The 16734-nt window shown below is 39.0% G+C and overlaps 1 protein-coding gene across 2 annotated transcripts in view; it reads right to left on the bottom strand.

Annotated features, from left to right (window-relative positions):
• Positions 1–680: 680 nt before the first annotated feature.
• The window catches only part of c9orf72 (C9orf72-SMCR8 complex subunit), a 23404-nt gene continuing 7350 nt past the window's right edge, over positions 681–16734 (bottom strand). For both annotated transcript variants that reach the window (XM_037746764.1, XM_037746765.1), the window contains exons 5-10: positions 15244–15316; positions 14124–14240; positions 12575–12810; positions 12347–12404; positions 10696–10805; positions 681–1957 (exon numbers count right to left, since the gene is read on the bottom strand). In XM_037746764.1, coding sequence (XP_037602692.1) covers positions 1771–1957; positions 10696–10805; positions 12347–12404; positions 12575–12810; positions 14124–14240; positions 15244–15316 — 781 coding nt within the window. In that variant the 3' untranslated portion in view covers positions 681–1770. The remainder of the gene's footprint in view (positions 1958–10695; positions 10806–12346; positions 12405–12574; positions 12811–14123; positions 14241–15243; positions 15317–16734) is intronic.

Below are 16734 nucleotides of genomic sequence, written 5' to 3'. Positions count from 1 at the left end.
AAAACTAATGACATTCCCATCAGCCTCACATTTACTTGGAGATGATTAGCAAATGTTAGCATGCTAACACGCTAAGCCACCCAATTCAACTATCATCAGGCCATTAAATAGGCGTTATCAGTCGCTATAAGCACCATAGATGTGGGTCATTAGGGGCCTACTACGCCTACTACGTTGTAAAAGTGAAAGTGAAACTTAAAAGCAACACATTCTAACATGTTGTAAAACTGAATGAAACGTCACGTTTTGAACTCAAACAAAAAGGCTTCTTTAGGTTTAGCCAAAAAAAACAAAGATAGGTTTAGGCAACAAAACTACAACTTTTTTCTTTCTTTCTGCTGCTGTCACAATTACTACAATCGCTGTTGTGTTCTTTAAACCTTCTTTTGATGATCTACCATATCAATAGATGTTAAAACCTACTATTGGGTGTAGCAGGCCCATATTGACCCACATCTATGGGGCTTGTAGTGACTGATATCGCCTATTTAAGCCCGACAACAGTCTAATCGGCTGGCTAAGCTAAGATGGTGAACATGGTAAGTATTATACCTGCTAAACATTAGCATCATTTAGCTCATAAAGTACTGTAAGTACAGCCACACAAAGCTGCTAGCATGGCTGTAGACTGTTACTATTGTCATAAGCTTTAAAGCAAATAAACAACAGTGTAAAAGATGTTCAATTTCTTATTACAGTCTTTATTATTTATCGAGTAGACAAAAGTTAATCGTTAAAAACATCAATAAAGTAAAAGTGAAGGAAGCAAAGTGATTAAATATAGAGAACATGTCTGTCATTTGATGGTTGGACTGTCTCTCCAAGTGGGAGCAAATGTCCTGAATTCAAAATGATATGTAAATGTAGAGGAAATGGAGAATGGCACAACATTATCAACTCAACACATTACAATGTCAAGACATTTTGCATCTCTGGAAGTAATACTCATGGCATATAAACTAGATTGCTTGACTTTAAGACCACCACTAAAGATGGATAATCCTAACAGCACATAACTGGGTTGTTGCTGTGGGTGGGAAAAAAAAATCAAATGCAAATCCGTTTTACGCACAGCTGGGTAAATGCATTTAATGATGAGAATCGCTGCCAGCTGCACACACAAATCTGCTTTGTCAGGAGGGATTGTGATAAGATTTCATTTACTGTTTATCTTTAATGAAATCTTCGTGATTACTCACAACCTTTTGGTAATGTCAGTTGATCTGCACCATTCACATTCAGCTAATTGAATTAAAAAAAAAAAAAAAAAGCAAGCGACAAGTTCAAAAGGTTGTGAGGTTATCGTATAATAAAGGCAGTGAAGAAACTAATAACTCATGTTTTAATAAATATCATTTTTAAATTAAATTGCAAATCTTCTGGTGGGCACCTCGGCCAATTTTAACGCCATAAATTAATACAGACCCTCTTCTAACAGAAGGCATAGAACACATGAATAATTCATCCAGCAGAGAATAATTTCTCAAAACATTAAAATCACATTATGCTTACAGTTGATCAAGGCGATATATCAAAACTTTAATTCTAATGGCTCATAACAGCAGTACCGATCAGTCTTTGAAATCACGTCTTGAATTGATCAAGACACAAAAGGAAGGCAAAATGTTTTCATTTCAGTAAAGCAGTAACAATCAGGCTTTTAAATGGTTGTCTCAATAATACACGTGTGCATGCATTGATGTAACAATAAAACAAAGACAATACAACATCTGTTTCCATTAACCGTCCAATGCATAAAGTGCAGGTGAGTCAGAAGCTCATGAGTACGTCTCGTTCTTGCATGCTGGTGTAGAACGGCTTCCCGAACACGAACGAGTGCAGCCCCGCCCTCAGCTTCTCGGCGAAGGCCATGACGATGTACAGGTCTCCTTCCACCGTCAGATCCAGGTCGGTCTTTAGGTTGCGCAGGGATCGAAACGGCTTCTTCCCTTTTTGCCTGTGAAAAGAGGAGGAGGAGAGGCTTTTGTAGTGTGAACTGTTAACAAGCTACAATAACTCGGGGTCAGGGGATTTGCATTAGCATCTAGTTGGGCTGCAGCTGTGCACAGGAACGGCCATGCCACGATGAATTATGTATGCTGCTACGGGATGGCAACTGAGCATAAACAATGTTGTCAAGGCACCTGTAAAATAGTATGGCCTTAGACCTCAGGCTGTTAGCAGCACCATAAACAAGACGCCTTTATCCTTCCACACGAGCACACAAATCATGGCTTTGCTTGTGTAGTTAGTGTTGTCTCCGGAGTGAGATATGTTCAGACGATCACATCTCTGGAAACATTTTATGCATTTTAGACAAAGGAGGAAAAATAAAATAAAATAAAATAAATAAAAAAGTAATGTTTTGTAACATCATGGTAACATGTCTTGTAGTGTTTAGTTAGGAAAGAAACAATTGAATCTCTGTATTATAATTTATAGCAATTAATAAATGACTGCACATTGCAATTTGAAGGAATCCAAAACAATTAAAAGAATTGTGCAATTAGTTTTTGCGATCTACAATTGAACATATCAAGCTGTCATAGTGGTAACATAGAATTTTGATCACATGATTGAATCATTCGCTTGCCCTACAATAATACAGATGCACTTTATGTGTCAAATCTGATGTGTTGGTTCTAACGTAAAACACCTATCTTGTTTCTTTTTTTTTTTTTGAATATGTATAACCATATATATTTGTGAACTTCAAACATCTACTCTTGGGGATTAACTATCATAAGAGTGCATTTGTCTGAAGATTAGAGCTACATAGGCCTCCCTGGAGACCTGGAGGTTTTAAATGCAATACTGTGCGTTTCCAATACCCATACTACCATACTATTTAGTATGAAAGGAAAGGATTACCAATATATAATACCAGGCTGTCCTACTGCATCCGGTCGTATTTTGCAATATGCAAGCCAGCATGCTTTTCTGGCTATTCTGACCCACAACCCTCTGCGCAGCGGAAGATACAAAAGAAACAAAAGATAGAGAGCACAGACATATAACAAACTGTGGCAAGATATTCGTGGATTTATCTTGGATAATATTATCTGTAACTTTGAACTTCTACTGTAGAACGTATTTTTTGTTTTCTTGAAAGGTTCAACACAATATATGAGATAGTACTTTCTAATCATGTTTGGTGCTGAGCAGGTAGTGTATAGTGGGTTCATCAGAGCTTCAGTCATTGAAAACAGCTACCTACTGCTGGAAACAAGGCTGATGAGGGCGGTGAGAGTGAATCAAAACAATAAAGTTAAAGTTAAGTAAAATCAAAACAATGAGCTGACAGAGTGACAGGAAATGCTCTGTAGAGATGAGGGGAACTGCAGCGTTGGGTGATGATTCTCGTTAGGTTGATCACTATGAGCGACCCTTTTCACATTACACAGAGTCATTTGATCCACTGGTAATATACAAATATTTATCAGTGCAGTTTTAACATTTTTAAGATGATGCCACAGTGTGGCACCATCTTAAAAATGTGTGTGCAGTGTCGAAACAGCAAGGTACTAATGGAGTCGTGGTGTGTGTAATTTTAGGTGTGTAAGCAATTTGTTTGCACATTTACTGATGCAACAATTCAACCTCTTTTAGCAACCTCAGTGTAATATATAACGCTGTGTCACATAGCTTGTACTATGCAGTGTTAGAATAAATTCACGGTTTTAAAATAAGGTAATAAATAAATAATAATAAATCAAAATAAAAGAAATGTAAGAAAAATGTAGAAAGTAAGAGAAGTATCAACATTACAACCAACCAGAAGTAAGAAGCGCCAGGACCAGAAGTTTAGAAATATTCCTGGCTGCTTCATACTTGTTGCACAATAGAGCAGCATTTGCTCAAGTGACCTCAAATGTCTTGTGTAAACAAGAGAAAAGCCAAATCATGTCGAAGTAGAAAAACAAACCGGGAGTGACTGCTGTCCTATAAGAGTGGGAAGGTCAGTCCACTGTTTGGGAGCACAGAAGGAGATGAGTCAAGCCCAGATGGAGCGATGACCAGGTCGCCACACGGACGGAGGCTTGAAAAAAATCTGAGGAAAGCTAAAGACACGGTGGGCCACAGTGTCTCAGATGAATTGTTGGGGCTTAAAGGGATAGTTTGGATTTTTTGAAGTGGAGTTGTATGAAGTACTTATCCATAGTCAATGTATTACCTACGGTAGATGGCGGTCAGCATGCCCCCAGTTTGGAGAAACAGACAGAAGTTACCGCACGGAAGCAAAGCTATGTACTGCTGTGGATGGGGTCAGCACCAAAAACGTTCTTTAGCCACCTAAAAAAATTATATCAGGATAAGTTTACGCTATACTTGGAATATTTTCACTACTTTACCTTGCCGTAAGACAGCCCTTTCTGGCGGGGAATCGAAGCCGTTATCTATGCTCTCTTCAAAGCCACCAGACTCCTTTGACAAAAACAGTAATTTTACCTCGCAGAACACAGGAGTTGCTGGTCTACCGCTGCCTCCATCAGTTAGTTTGTTTGTGTTATTGTGTGACTCTGGCGTTTTAAAGGGTTAGTTCGGATTCACCAAAGTCACACAATAACACAAACAAACTAAATGATCGAAGCAGCGGTAGACCAGCAAGTCCTGTGTTCTGCAAAGTAAAATTACTGTTTTTATCAATGGAGTCTGGCGGCTCTTAAGGGAGCATAGATGGATATGACGGCTTCAGTTCCCTCTCAGAAAAGGCTGTCTGACGGCAAGGTAAAGCGGTGAAAATATTAAAAATATAGTGTTCACCTAAACTGATACAGATTTTGTTAGGTGGCCAAAATGTGCTTCGCTGCCGGCCCCGTCCACAGCAGTACACTGCTTTGCTCCGGTGTCGGTACTCCTGTCTATTTCTCCAAACTGGGGGTGTGCTGACCACCATCTACTGTAGGTAATACACTGACTAAGGATAAATACCTCATACGACCCAACTTCAAAAAATCTGAACTGTCCCTTTAAGAAGGTGTTTTGAGAGCCAAGCCAGAGCGTGACTAGAGATACAAATATTTCTAGTTCTTTTACAAGCAACTGAACAAGGTCCCCAGAGAGCAGGAAATTCCATGGACTTAGGAGAGTGTAAAGCTATAGTACTGGTCTCTAACATGTTTTATCATTTAGTGAATGTTCTGTTAACAGCCTAAATGAGAGACACATTAATGCAAAGTCTGGTGTGAGGCCATCAAAAGCCACCAGGTCACCTTGACACCTGGCATACAGTCTCATTTCTGCACCTCAGGGGGGGAGGCAAAGAAGTGAGAACTTCTTGTCAGTGATCAAATGATGATCATAAAAACATCATTTAGGGCTTTGATGATGATGAGGGTCTATCAGATGGTGACTGGGGAGGCCATGGCATGTGCTTTGCATCATTCTCTTGCTCGGCACATTATTCACCAAACACGTGCTATGTAGACGGGGAAGCTGTCATTCTCGGATGATGCTGAGGATTCATCGCCCTGCATAGCTCGACAACCAGCCGGCCGCCTCTTCCCCGTTTCTTCCCAACACCAATCACCATCATAAACTGGTCCTGTGAGCCAGACTCACCATCAATCAGGCTATATTTTGTTCATGTCGTTTAAGGTAACAAATCATTTTTTATTATTGATTAATCTGTTGATATTTTTTTTTTTGATTATTCGTTTGGTTTTTAGGTATGTCAGAAAATTGTGAAGACAGAAGTTTACAGTTTGCCTGTTTCATCTTTCCAACAGTCCAAAACACAAAGAGATTACATTTACAATGATATGAAACAAACAAAAACAGCAAATCTAATATCAGCCATTAACTTTTGCAGAATTACCAGCTTAAAGTCACACGTGTGAAATTAACTTTAAAAATATTTGCCCATTCACTTCCATTCTATGCAAGCAAAGTGGCGAATTTGTCTCCTTTCGGTGGCAGAGCAATTTCGCATGGCGTGGAGTTCAACTTTGGAGAACTTTGACAGGTGAAGTTAAAGCCTCAAACAATAGCAAAGAAGTAGGTGTGATTGACCCATAGACTGTATATAAAGATGGACGACAGCTTCCCAAAAGTGAAGCCCCCTGGTGGCTGGCTGCAGTATAGGCCATAAATCCCGCCCCCTTCATGTTAGCGGATGGGACATGAGCCAAACTAAAAAGTCAAAGTACACGTCAAATACATTTTTCCCAAAGATGGTTTCTGTAATTTTAGGTAGTTCTTCTCACGCTGATGTACTGTATGTTCAAGTGTTAATTTTTCTGACGAGTTTGGTTTTAATTAGTTATTTGATGCTATAAAAAGGGGGTGAGACGTCATGATTGGCCGCTGTGAGGCTCTCTCGCTGACAAGCTGCGGCCGTGCTCGCTATTGGATGACCTTGAGACTGGGACTCTACCGCCCGATCACTACTGCAAAGATTCCGGCTCCAAATTACGTAAAAATCTCAAGATGGCAGCTTGAGTATCTTGGATATTTTTGCTTCAACTTCTCGACAGTGGGAGGAAGTGGAGACACGTCGTCCATCTTTATATACAGTCTATGGTTTAAATCATTACATCATTTTCATTGATATGCTGAAATTTGCCTTGCGGGACACAAACGTAGCTAGGGATGCTAGGCCCCTCCCCCTGTAACTGGAATGTATGTGTGTCCTCTTAGAATCACAACCAACTTTTACCGCACTGCTGATGGAAACATCACTCTGATTTCTACTGGCAAGCTCAATTTTGGCTGACCATCAACCAAGACGGTACTTGACAAGGTTAATGGAATTGAGTGTGCCAAATGTACTTTATATTTTTTCCATTTACTGCAGGAAGTTTTTTTTTACATTCAGTACTTGACGTCTTGATGTAAAGTAGTTTGTAAATCAAGATATATAACATCTGGCAAAGTGTTGTGTGAGTCACGGTGGAAGTAGAGGTCCTGTTGAGACTAAGTGGAGCCATGCAGTAGGGGAGAGCGAAGTGGAAGTCTTTTTCGGAAAAGTTTGGCTTTAATTAGTTACTTGATGCTATAAACAGGGCGAGTGGAGACGCGTCACCCATCTATATATACAGTCTATAGGTTGACCCCACTTGGCAATGCCCACATTCAGCACGAATATCGCCTCGGCAGGCGACGGTCACTCGCCTTCATTCGCTCACGTGTGACCGTGCTCTAATTCTGCTTTGCATAACTTCAGTAGTATCAAGGGTGCTACACTTTTACAGTCCTTCCCCACTGAATGTATAGTTTATAGTCTATTCATTGTTAGTCTAATATTATGCTTTGTTTTATATTCACAAGGGCCTTTGACCACTAAAGGTCTGAAATGGCGCACGTGTTGCTAACAAATGTCAAATCCTTTTCGGCTAAACTGAAGGACAAACTTTTTGTGCTCTTTCACCACATACATAAACATTATGAGGCATGTCCCCCTTTGAAGGGCAAAATGGAAGAGGGCAATATGAAAATGCCTCCACTTGTTTCATCAGACAGGAAAGTGCTAACCTCACCCCTCTGGTTGTGTGGGATGTTTAACAATCAGGTAAAGCGTGTCGTAACTTTTGCGTGTTAGAACATGGCTGCTGCTCCGGTGTTACAGAGAAACAGAGGGCGATCATGAATATAGATTGCCTGTTGTTATTCGGTTACTATTACAATATGTAATATCTACAGTACATCTTTACAGCTTCATAGAGGGGGCAGATAGTTGTTGCAAGCTCAGCAACACTGTTGGCTAGAAACATGCTGACACACTAACTCATGTGTGGATATACTATGCAAAAATAGAAAGACGTTGCTTTAATTATGCTCTGGGGTGTTTTATGTCTACTGTAATAATAAGTGTTAAATAAGTGACAAATTAACAAGGTTAAATGTCAAGGCAGGGTGCCTCATCAGTGGGAAAATGTAATTTAATCTTGCCATTTACTATCACCTGTAACTGTAAGGCAGGGGATATGTACCAGTTGCTATGGTAAACTGACAGTATGTAGATATTATTGGACTCCATCAAAACACTTAACAGCTAAGGTTTCTCAGTTAGTGTGTTTGTGCGTATCAGTAAAGCCAACTGCAGTCGTTTTTGCGATGTATCACAGTCAGAACTTGTCTGCTTGTTCAGAACAGGATGAAGAATGACTCACCCGATCATATGAGTTATTTTTCTCCTGCTCAGCAGAATTGTATCTGTGTTCTTTGTACTACTTCTTCTGTAAAAAAAAGTAGCCTGCATGTTCCCCAGGCCATATATTCCATTCTTTCTCCGCGTCCAAAACATTGTTTCGGTTTTAGAACTCTGCAGGTCCTCTGTACATGTACCTAGTGGCGTTTGAGATTGGTTTCAGCTGGGTCCTCACCTAGAGGCCTCTACTATACGAAGCAGGATTTGGGATTATTGAGGTAACTTCAGGGTTAACCCTGCTATGACGGTGGTTCACTTCTTATTGGGGTAGATCGCCATGGTAACTAACCTGCTCCGGAGCAGGTTATGTTCCAGATAAGACATCAACTCATATAAAAGCAACTCCTACTGACCAATCAGAGCTCAGTGCATAGATTGTATGATAATATTACACAAAGACAAAAGAAGTTAGAGTCATAATCCAGGCTAAAAGCAACACAGCTTAAACTGACAAATGCAGGAAGGACAGCTGGCTGTGTGCTGTGGGTGCTTATCGCTTTGAATTATGTTTTTGTATTTTTTTTTTTTTTCAACTTGCTCTCAAGTCTGTTTCACATCACCGGAGTAGCCACAACTTTGTAAAATGCCATAATGTGATTAAGTGTAATCTAATCATCATATACTCTGAAAGCTATTTATATTTCACTGCCCGATCTAAATGACTATGTCTGACTTTTGAGTATTCCGTTAAATCAATAAGTCTGTTAATTTACGCCGAGTTGATAACCACCGTCGTAAGACCGTTTAGTGGGATCGCGGTTGTTAGGGTTATTTAAGCCAGATAACGAGAAGATACCCTGTGTATGTTGAACTCGTTCCGTAGTACAGGCCTCTGGACTAACAGATGTTTCTCAACTGAGTTAACGTTGTAAGTTCCCAATCATTCCATGTATGGTCATTTTGTTCGTAAGAGCAGTGGTTCCCAACCTTTTCCATCATTGAGTAAACTGACGACCCCTGACTAAGTGACTATTTTATGGATGTTTCATATTGTATTCACTGCATAACAATAACAGTACAGAACAACGAATAAACTGTACGATGACCACCAAGTAATGAAGGCAACAACTGCAGGAAGTTTGTGTAAAATGAAAGATTGTGTAAAAGAAGATTAATTCCTGTGAATATTGCATCAGAGATTCTTCCTGTTTTTAATAGTAACTTTGAATACAGTTCTCTGTCTGTATTATGCTTTTTTTCATTTTTAACAATCATACATAATTAGAAGGCTTCTTTTTTTGACAAATTCAGTGTTTTCTTCTCCCTGATGCTTGGCCATTGCTCTACTAGCTCTTTGGTTTGTTTTAATTGCGTACTTTTCTAATAGAGGACGAGGCTGTTCAGCAGAGAGGGAAGGCTCTGTGGATATAACTTGTGTTCAGGTCTTCACTGTGCTCTTATCCTGTTTATATCTTAAATAATAATCCAAACTTTAAAAATAACAATTTCATTTAGCTTCACAAAAATTAAGGATATGCTGAGATAGAAAGTTGTCTCACACCCCTTAAAATGAAGAGGGCCTCGCGACCCACCATGAACCTTTGGTGACCCCCAGGTTGGGAACCGTTGCCTTATGGCCCTCCCTGACACACCAAGCCGACGGTCGGCCGTCGAACAGTTTGGGGCTGTCGGTGAGCATCCATTTGCCTAGTTTTTGTGGTGTGTTCTGGCGGAGCCCGTCGGTGAGAAAAAATCACTCCGATTGGCTGTTCAGCTTAAACGAATCAGTGCACGAAAAGAGAAACGGATGTGAGGAAAGCAAGCCAACGAGTAAAGCCAAGAGGAAACACACAGAATGCTCTTCTCAGTTTTCATCTTCATCTCATCTGATCAATCCAATACTCGGATATTTTCACAACGACATGACCATCTGGAATGAAGCTAAGTGGTGAGTGAGAGTGGTGTGAAAATGGTCGGCAAACCATTGTCTTATTTTATATATGTATCATAACAACGGCTTGGTATATCCGCCGTCCTCGGTCTTCCAGGTTCCCTTTTTGAATGACGAATACAGACTACCGCTATCTGCTGGTGTGCAGGGTGATTTCATCTCACGCAGGCGCAGAACGTACGTGGTAGTTGGCCGTCGGCTGTAGTCTTTGCGGTGTGTTTTCGAGGACAACTTTTTGGCGGAGACAAAGGCAACGTAAGGCGACACAACTTGTGGCCTTCGTCGCTGCTAGTTCTTTGATGTCGGGTTGGTGTGTCAGGGCCTTTAGAGCTTGCTGTATCTTCACCTCTGTACAACAAAACCCCGGGGATAACATTACCATGACTATCTAGACTCCAAACTTTAGGAAAGTGTGTTACATCAGGGCCACAGACTACAAAACTTTAGGGTGTGTCCTGTCTATGTCCCTATCAGAGTAAGGTCAGTGGCTGCAGTGCAAAGTCAAAGCAAATGCAATAAACTATGGCAGACGATAAGTGAATTATCAGCTCTGGTATTTAGGCTGTTTTTTCTGTGGAATGGGTGCGTGGTCTATTGCCAAACAATAATCCTTCCTGTTATTTTGGATTAAAGTCTTACTGGCGACAGCTCTTACGTTTCGTCCTCGATGTACTTGAGCAGCGTGAGGGCCTTCCTGTGGAGCAGCAGCAGGAACTGGGCCAGATAGGTGCTCCGCAGGGACAGGCCCGGCTTCAGCATGAACACCTGGGTAAGACACAGGATGTCAATTAGTAGTCCGGGCTATGGCTCTGCTGTGAAAAGGCTGCAATAATACACTCCACCCTCCTCTGTGCTAACCTTGAGAGAGAAACATACTGCTGTTGTCGCGAGAAAAACTTGTAACTCTGGGAGCATTTTCATAGGGGCGGATGACGGGGTTGTGACCCTTGGGAATAAATTCTACATTTCTGTACCTATGGGCTCTAGAGACTGTATCAGTGAGGTTGGAGCACATCATTCAAGTATTTGCTGCGGCCTGATACAGTACAAGGCCTGGTCTGCGTTCAATAGCACTGTACCGCAGACAAAATATGAAAATGCATCTGACACTTTCAGTGTTACACTGCAGTAAAAAACAAGACTAGTCGTACACCGCAATACGAAGCCAAAAACAACAATATATCTACATTTTTTGCAGTAACCCCTGAACAAGTATCAGCTGGTTGAATCCTCACTCAGAGCTGACAAACTGTCAGCAGTAATACCACTGCAACAACGTTTTGCAATAGAAATGCATACGAGACAGAACAGTATATAAATAGGATAGGCAAGAAAAAAAAAAAAATGTGGTTCCCTATCACTTTGACTAATTCTGACAAGAACAGTTTCATTTTAGGTATGTCATTTTCAGGCTTGTGCAATAAGAAGGGGGTACTTGTTAATTGTTAAACAATACTGAGAGGGCCATTGTAGGTAAAAAAAATATATATTTAAGGAGCCGGGGGAGGGGGGTCATATTCCGAGAAAACCCCCAGAATTTCTGAGATTGAAATCGTAAATTTACGCAAAAAAACTTGGATATTCTCTTTGATTAAAGAAGTAAATTTACGAGAAAAATCTCACAAATTTATTAGAAAAAAGGCTCAAATCAGTATTTTGTTTTCCTCTTAATAGTCCCAATTCAAGGCAATATCTCTTTTTAAGTCCGGACGATTTTTCTTGGAATATTCCCCCCCCCATCCCTCGGCTCATTCATTTATTTATTTATTTTTTACCTACAATGCCTTAATATGCCATCATAAATACACCTCAACTTGGTGTGGAAAAAACATATTTTATCCACATTCAAATTCAGTTGAAAGCTCTATTAATTGCTTATTTTTTGTTTTACCGACCCTGTTATTGTTACTATTTCAGATAGAACCCATTTACATACCTCTCACAAAACACAGCAGGTACGCCAGAACAATGTTAGAGGGTACATTTTTAGCAATATTTATATTCCTGCTGTGGGCTAAAAAAAGATATGACTCAGCAACAACCCCTCCAAAAGCTGCTATTTGATTTAAATGGTAAATAGTGCTTTTATCCAAAGTGCTTTACATTTTCTCTCTCTAATTTTTCTTCTGAATGATGATAATGAGAATGATAACAATGCTTATTGTTATGTTATCTATTATGTTCCTATTTTTGTCAATATGCTGCAGGGTTAATTTTTTCTTTTCTTATTTCTTCTGACTCGGTTGAGTTTTTTTTTTTATTGAAACAATAAAGAAATGGAAAAAAAAGCGTGGCTATATTCTTACCTCATCTATGAATGACCTCACCAAAGTGTCTTTATGCATGACGTCTTGAAATATGTTCCTAAGAAAAAAGGCATTATGGTTAAGATATGACATTGGCATTTTTTAATGTGAGAGGATTTTTTTTTAAACAGTGTGTGAAAAAAGTTTAAATAAAATAGTGTATTTTATATTATAGAATATTTGTGTAACCCACAAACACAACAGATACTGTGCGTGTGCATGGCTTACAGGTCAGGTGTGAAGCTCTCGTCAGTGTGGATGACTGTGTCGGGGGGTATGTCCTCCTCGCTGTCCGTCTTCCAGAGGGCGCTCAGCTCTGACCGCATGTAGCGCCGCTGGTTGTACGTGTGCTCGTGGCACGGCGGCATCTGCTTGACCGTGTTGATGTCGACGTCGATGTGCGTGGTCGGGTAGGGGGAGTAGAGCACCTGGCGGAAGGGCAGGACGAAGCTGCCTGTGGAGTCCTGGGAATTAAAAAAGAAAAAAAGGGGGGAAACCCACATTGAATACCTGCCGAGCCCTCAGATGATCTTACAACCTGGTCGGACTATTCTGGCCCCTCCACTGCATTCTGTGCCAATGTAAAGAGCACACAGCACTATGACACTATGTTTCTTTCTGACTTAACTGTACAATAATTTGTGCAATAATTCAACTATGCAATACTGTCATTAATACTGTATTTATACTTTATATTCAAGAAATATTCTTAATAATTTATTGTTTATATCATTCTGGCATTTATATTTAACACACTTAATATATACCACTTCTCAGTATTTTGTATTTACTTATAAGCATTTTGTATTTACTTTTTTGCACCGTGGTTATATGCTATATATTGCACGTCTTAATGAAAATAATTGTACATATTTCATATTTTTTATACTCTCAATGTCTTATTTGTAATTTTTAGTACTTATATTTCTTTAAATATATTTTGATAATATTGTAGCATCATGTGACTCCTTTTTCTTATGTTTATACAAGAGCAACTGTAACGCCCCAATTTCCCCCTGAGGATCAATAAAGTATTTCTGATCTGATTCTTTCTATCAGAGGAAACAACAACAACAGGAAGTTCCTTGCTGGCAAAAAAAAAAAAAGTGAAATTATTTATCAGACCTTCCGACCTGCATATATAAACAAAGAATGAACTTCAAGGTAGCTCTACCAAAAACCTCCTATATGCATGTCTTATATGCGCATAGAAGCTTTAATAAATTATTTCACCTCTTGCAAGCAAGCAGCTTCCCATTTCCTTTCTTGTTGTTTCTCCCTGGGCCTCTTGTTTCCTGCTGCATTTCATGTGGAAATCTATAAGAGGATCCTGCAGGAGCTCTGTGCACCATACTTACTCTTTATGGCTGAACTAACAAGCAACTGCCTGTGTAACATTAAGCCCTCCTGCCTTGTAAAACAGCAGTAAATAATAAGTAATTGTAATGTTGGAAACTGTGAATGGAATACACCAAGGACAAAACTATACATTTGTAACGCATGTAGCTATGGCAACATCATAACTTGCACATTGCAGTTGCAGGATGATTAAAAATAGAAACCGTATGAAGACAACACAAAAAAGCTGCATGCGTAAAAAAAATGATCTTAATCGTATGCAGTGTAGTAATAAAAAATATCTTATTGCAACAATTTCTAGTCAGAAAAAGAAATTAGGTCAGAACAACATCAAACAAGCAGGCAGAACAGAACAATAACCAGGCTCTAATTCAAATCACAGTGTGCTGTATAATGAGAGGAGAGAACTGGTGGCTACCTTGAGCAGACCCTGAACAAACAGGCCCGTGTCGTATTTGAAAGAAGAGTCAGCCTTGCAGAGGCGGGAGCACTTCCTCTCAGCCGGGGTGAGGAAGAGGCAGAGAGTCCGCACAATCTGTGGAAAAACAGTCAGATTTCAACGCTTTGACAAAAAAAAACTGAGAAAACAACTGGCTTTGATTCTTACATGTGTATTCAGTTAGACATAATTGCAACTATTTGCCATTTGACGGGGTGTGCAAACCAAACTAACAGGGCCAGCTCTAGCCCTTTTGGTGCCCTGGGTGAAATTCCAATGTGGAGCCCCCGCCCCCAGGTTTAAAGACAAAAATTAAGATTTTTATTTGCATAAATAACAGTATTTATTATAATATAAATAAACAATTGGGCCCTGATATTGTTGGCTTAAAAGTGTTTAGTCAGTTTCACTACAATTTACACGTTTATTAACAAATAAGTTTGTCCGGGCAGATGAAAAAGTGTGAGAAAGAGAGTTACAGGGATGAAAAGTGTACTCTTTTCTTTCTTTGTTCATTTGTTACCTCAATGCAGAAAATGAGGAAGGGATTTATTCAAGGAGCTACATCTCAGCACAAAATGTACTAAAGTAGCCATATTTTGGTTATAGACCTTAATCTGACATTAGGCTTGGGGCTTGTTGTTAGATACAAATAAAAGTCTTGATTTAATTGGTGCTCAGTTCAGGCCTCAAGTCAATAAAAGTACATATTAAGGCTGTGTAGCCCTTTGATATTCATTGGGCAAACTGTTAGTGGCTGTTTTCTGCTGTAAATCTCAAAAACAAACAGTGTATGGTGAGCAATATCAGTTTCCTCGGTTAGCATGTCCAACTTTTCTTCGTTTAATTCCAATATCTGCGAATTTGGAGTAGCTGATATGTTTTTTCATATGACTTCTATCATTTTTGGAAACAGTTGCAGCAGTGACTGTGCTGCCAAGCCCAGACAGACACTCAAAATACCGACCCAAGCAGTTACAGAGACTGAAAAAGTGCATGAGGGGCTCATTAAACTCAAAACAACAGCACTTCAAAACAATTTAAATTATGTAGATGCATTGCTTTTGTCTGTGTGCAGCCACTAATATGGTGCATTTACCTTATTTACTTTCTCTGGGTTGCTTCCAACCACTATTGAACAGCCGCAAGTCTGCAGATGAGAGCTGATGGCCCTGAACCACAGAGACAAAGACATGCAAATTAGAGTCAATTAGCTTCATTAGCATTGTTCTAATCATCAATGACAACTTTTAGGAATAATGATTGAGACAAGAGGAAGTGGGTCCGAGAAACAATCAGGAGGCTTTACATAGAAGGGCCAGTGGAGAGTTAACTCTTCCCAGTAATCACTACATTTCCCTATTAACTTATGTAGTTTGGTTAATATTCTAATAGTCTTATATTAATATTCTATAATATACTTTTAGAATATATTCTCAGGTAAATAGTCCATTTCTCACCTTCAGTCATCACAAAAAATAACAACTATTTTGCCTGATTAGTTTTAAACTTCATCTTACATTACCTCAAACATACAACTAGTCTGTACGGAAGCCCTGAGATGCAAGTGAGGAAAAAAAATTCTGGTGATCTATTTTCTATGTCTGATCTAAATTGTTTTCTCTCCTGTGTTTATGATTTAAGAACAGATGAAAAAAAATGTTTTGTCAGGATAATCTTTCTAAATTCCTTAATGTTTTTTTCATCGGTGAAACAGGTGGAAAGTTTTTTATGATTTTTTTTTGTCATGTTATTGTTTGTTGTTGTAATTTCTCCATGCTCTCTAAACACAAGGTACATACAGTATTTTGTGTGTTAGCAAATTATGTAGATTAAAACTCACCCGTCAAAAAAAAAATTAACACCTGCCAAAAAGTTTTTCCCCCCAAATGTTTTCACAGATTAAAAAAACACGTAGAAAAATAATCGTGGCAAAACTTTTTTCCCACCTGTTTCACAGATGAAAAAAAATGAAGGAACTTAGAAATATTATACTGCAAAACCTTCTTTTCACCTGTCACAAACACAGGACAGAAAACAATTTAGATCAGACTTAGAAAATGGATAACCAGAATTTTTTTCTGTACGGAAGCCCTGAGAGCCAAGTGAGGAAAAAAATTATCTGATGATCTATTCTCTAAGTCTGATCTAAATTGTTTCCTCTCCTGTGTTTATTACTTAAGATCAGGTAAAAAAAACTTTGGGGCTTTCATCTTTGAAATAGATGGAAAGTTGTTCAGGAGTAATTTTTTTTTCAGGATCAGTATTAGAACTAAAAGCATTCATGTTTTTTTCTAGAGTTAAATTTCTCCATGCACTTTAAACACAATGTACTTATACTGTATTTTGTGTAAACAAATTATGTAAATTAAATCTCACCTGGAAGAAAACATGAATACTTTTAGTCCTATTTAAAACATGTGGTAGTGGTGCACTTCAGCCTCTTGTGGCAACTTTAACAAACTTAAAAAAATTAATCCGTCAAAAAAAATTATTCCCACCTGAAAAAAAAGTAACTTTGCAATATTATCCTGGTAAAACCTTTTTTCACCTGTTCTTAAGTCATAAACACAGAAGAGAAAACAATTTA

Source organism: Sebastes umbrosus, chromosome 16 (assembly GCF_015220745.1).
Source record: "Sebastes umbrosus isolate fSebUmb1 chromosome 16, fSebUmb1.pri, whole genome shotgun sequence".
Classification (NCBI taxonomy): Eukaryota; Metazoa; Chordata; class Actinopteri; order Perciformes; family Sebastidae; genus Sebastes; species Sebastes umbrosus.
The sequence above is the reverse complement of the archived record's forward strand: the minus strand, read 5'-3'. Positions and strand labels throughout refer to the sequence as shown.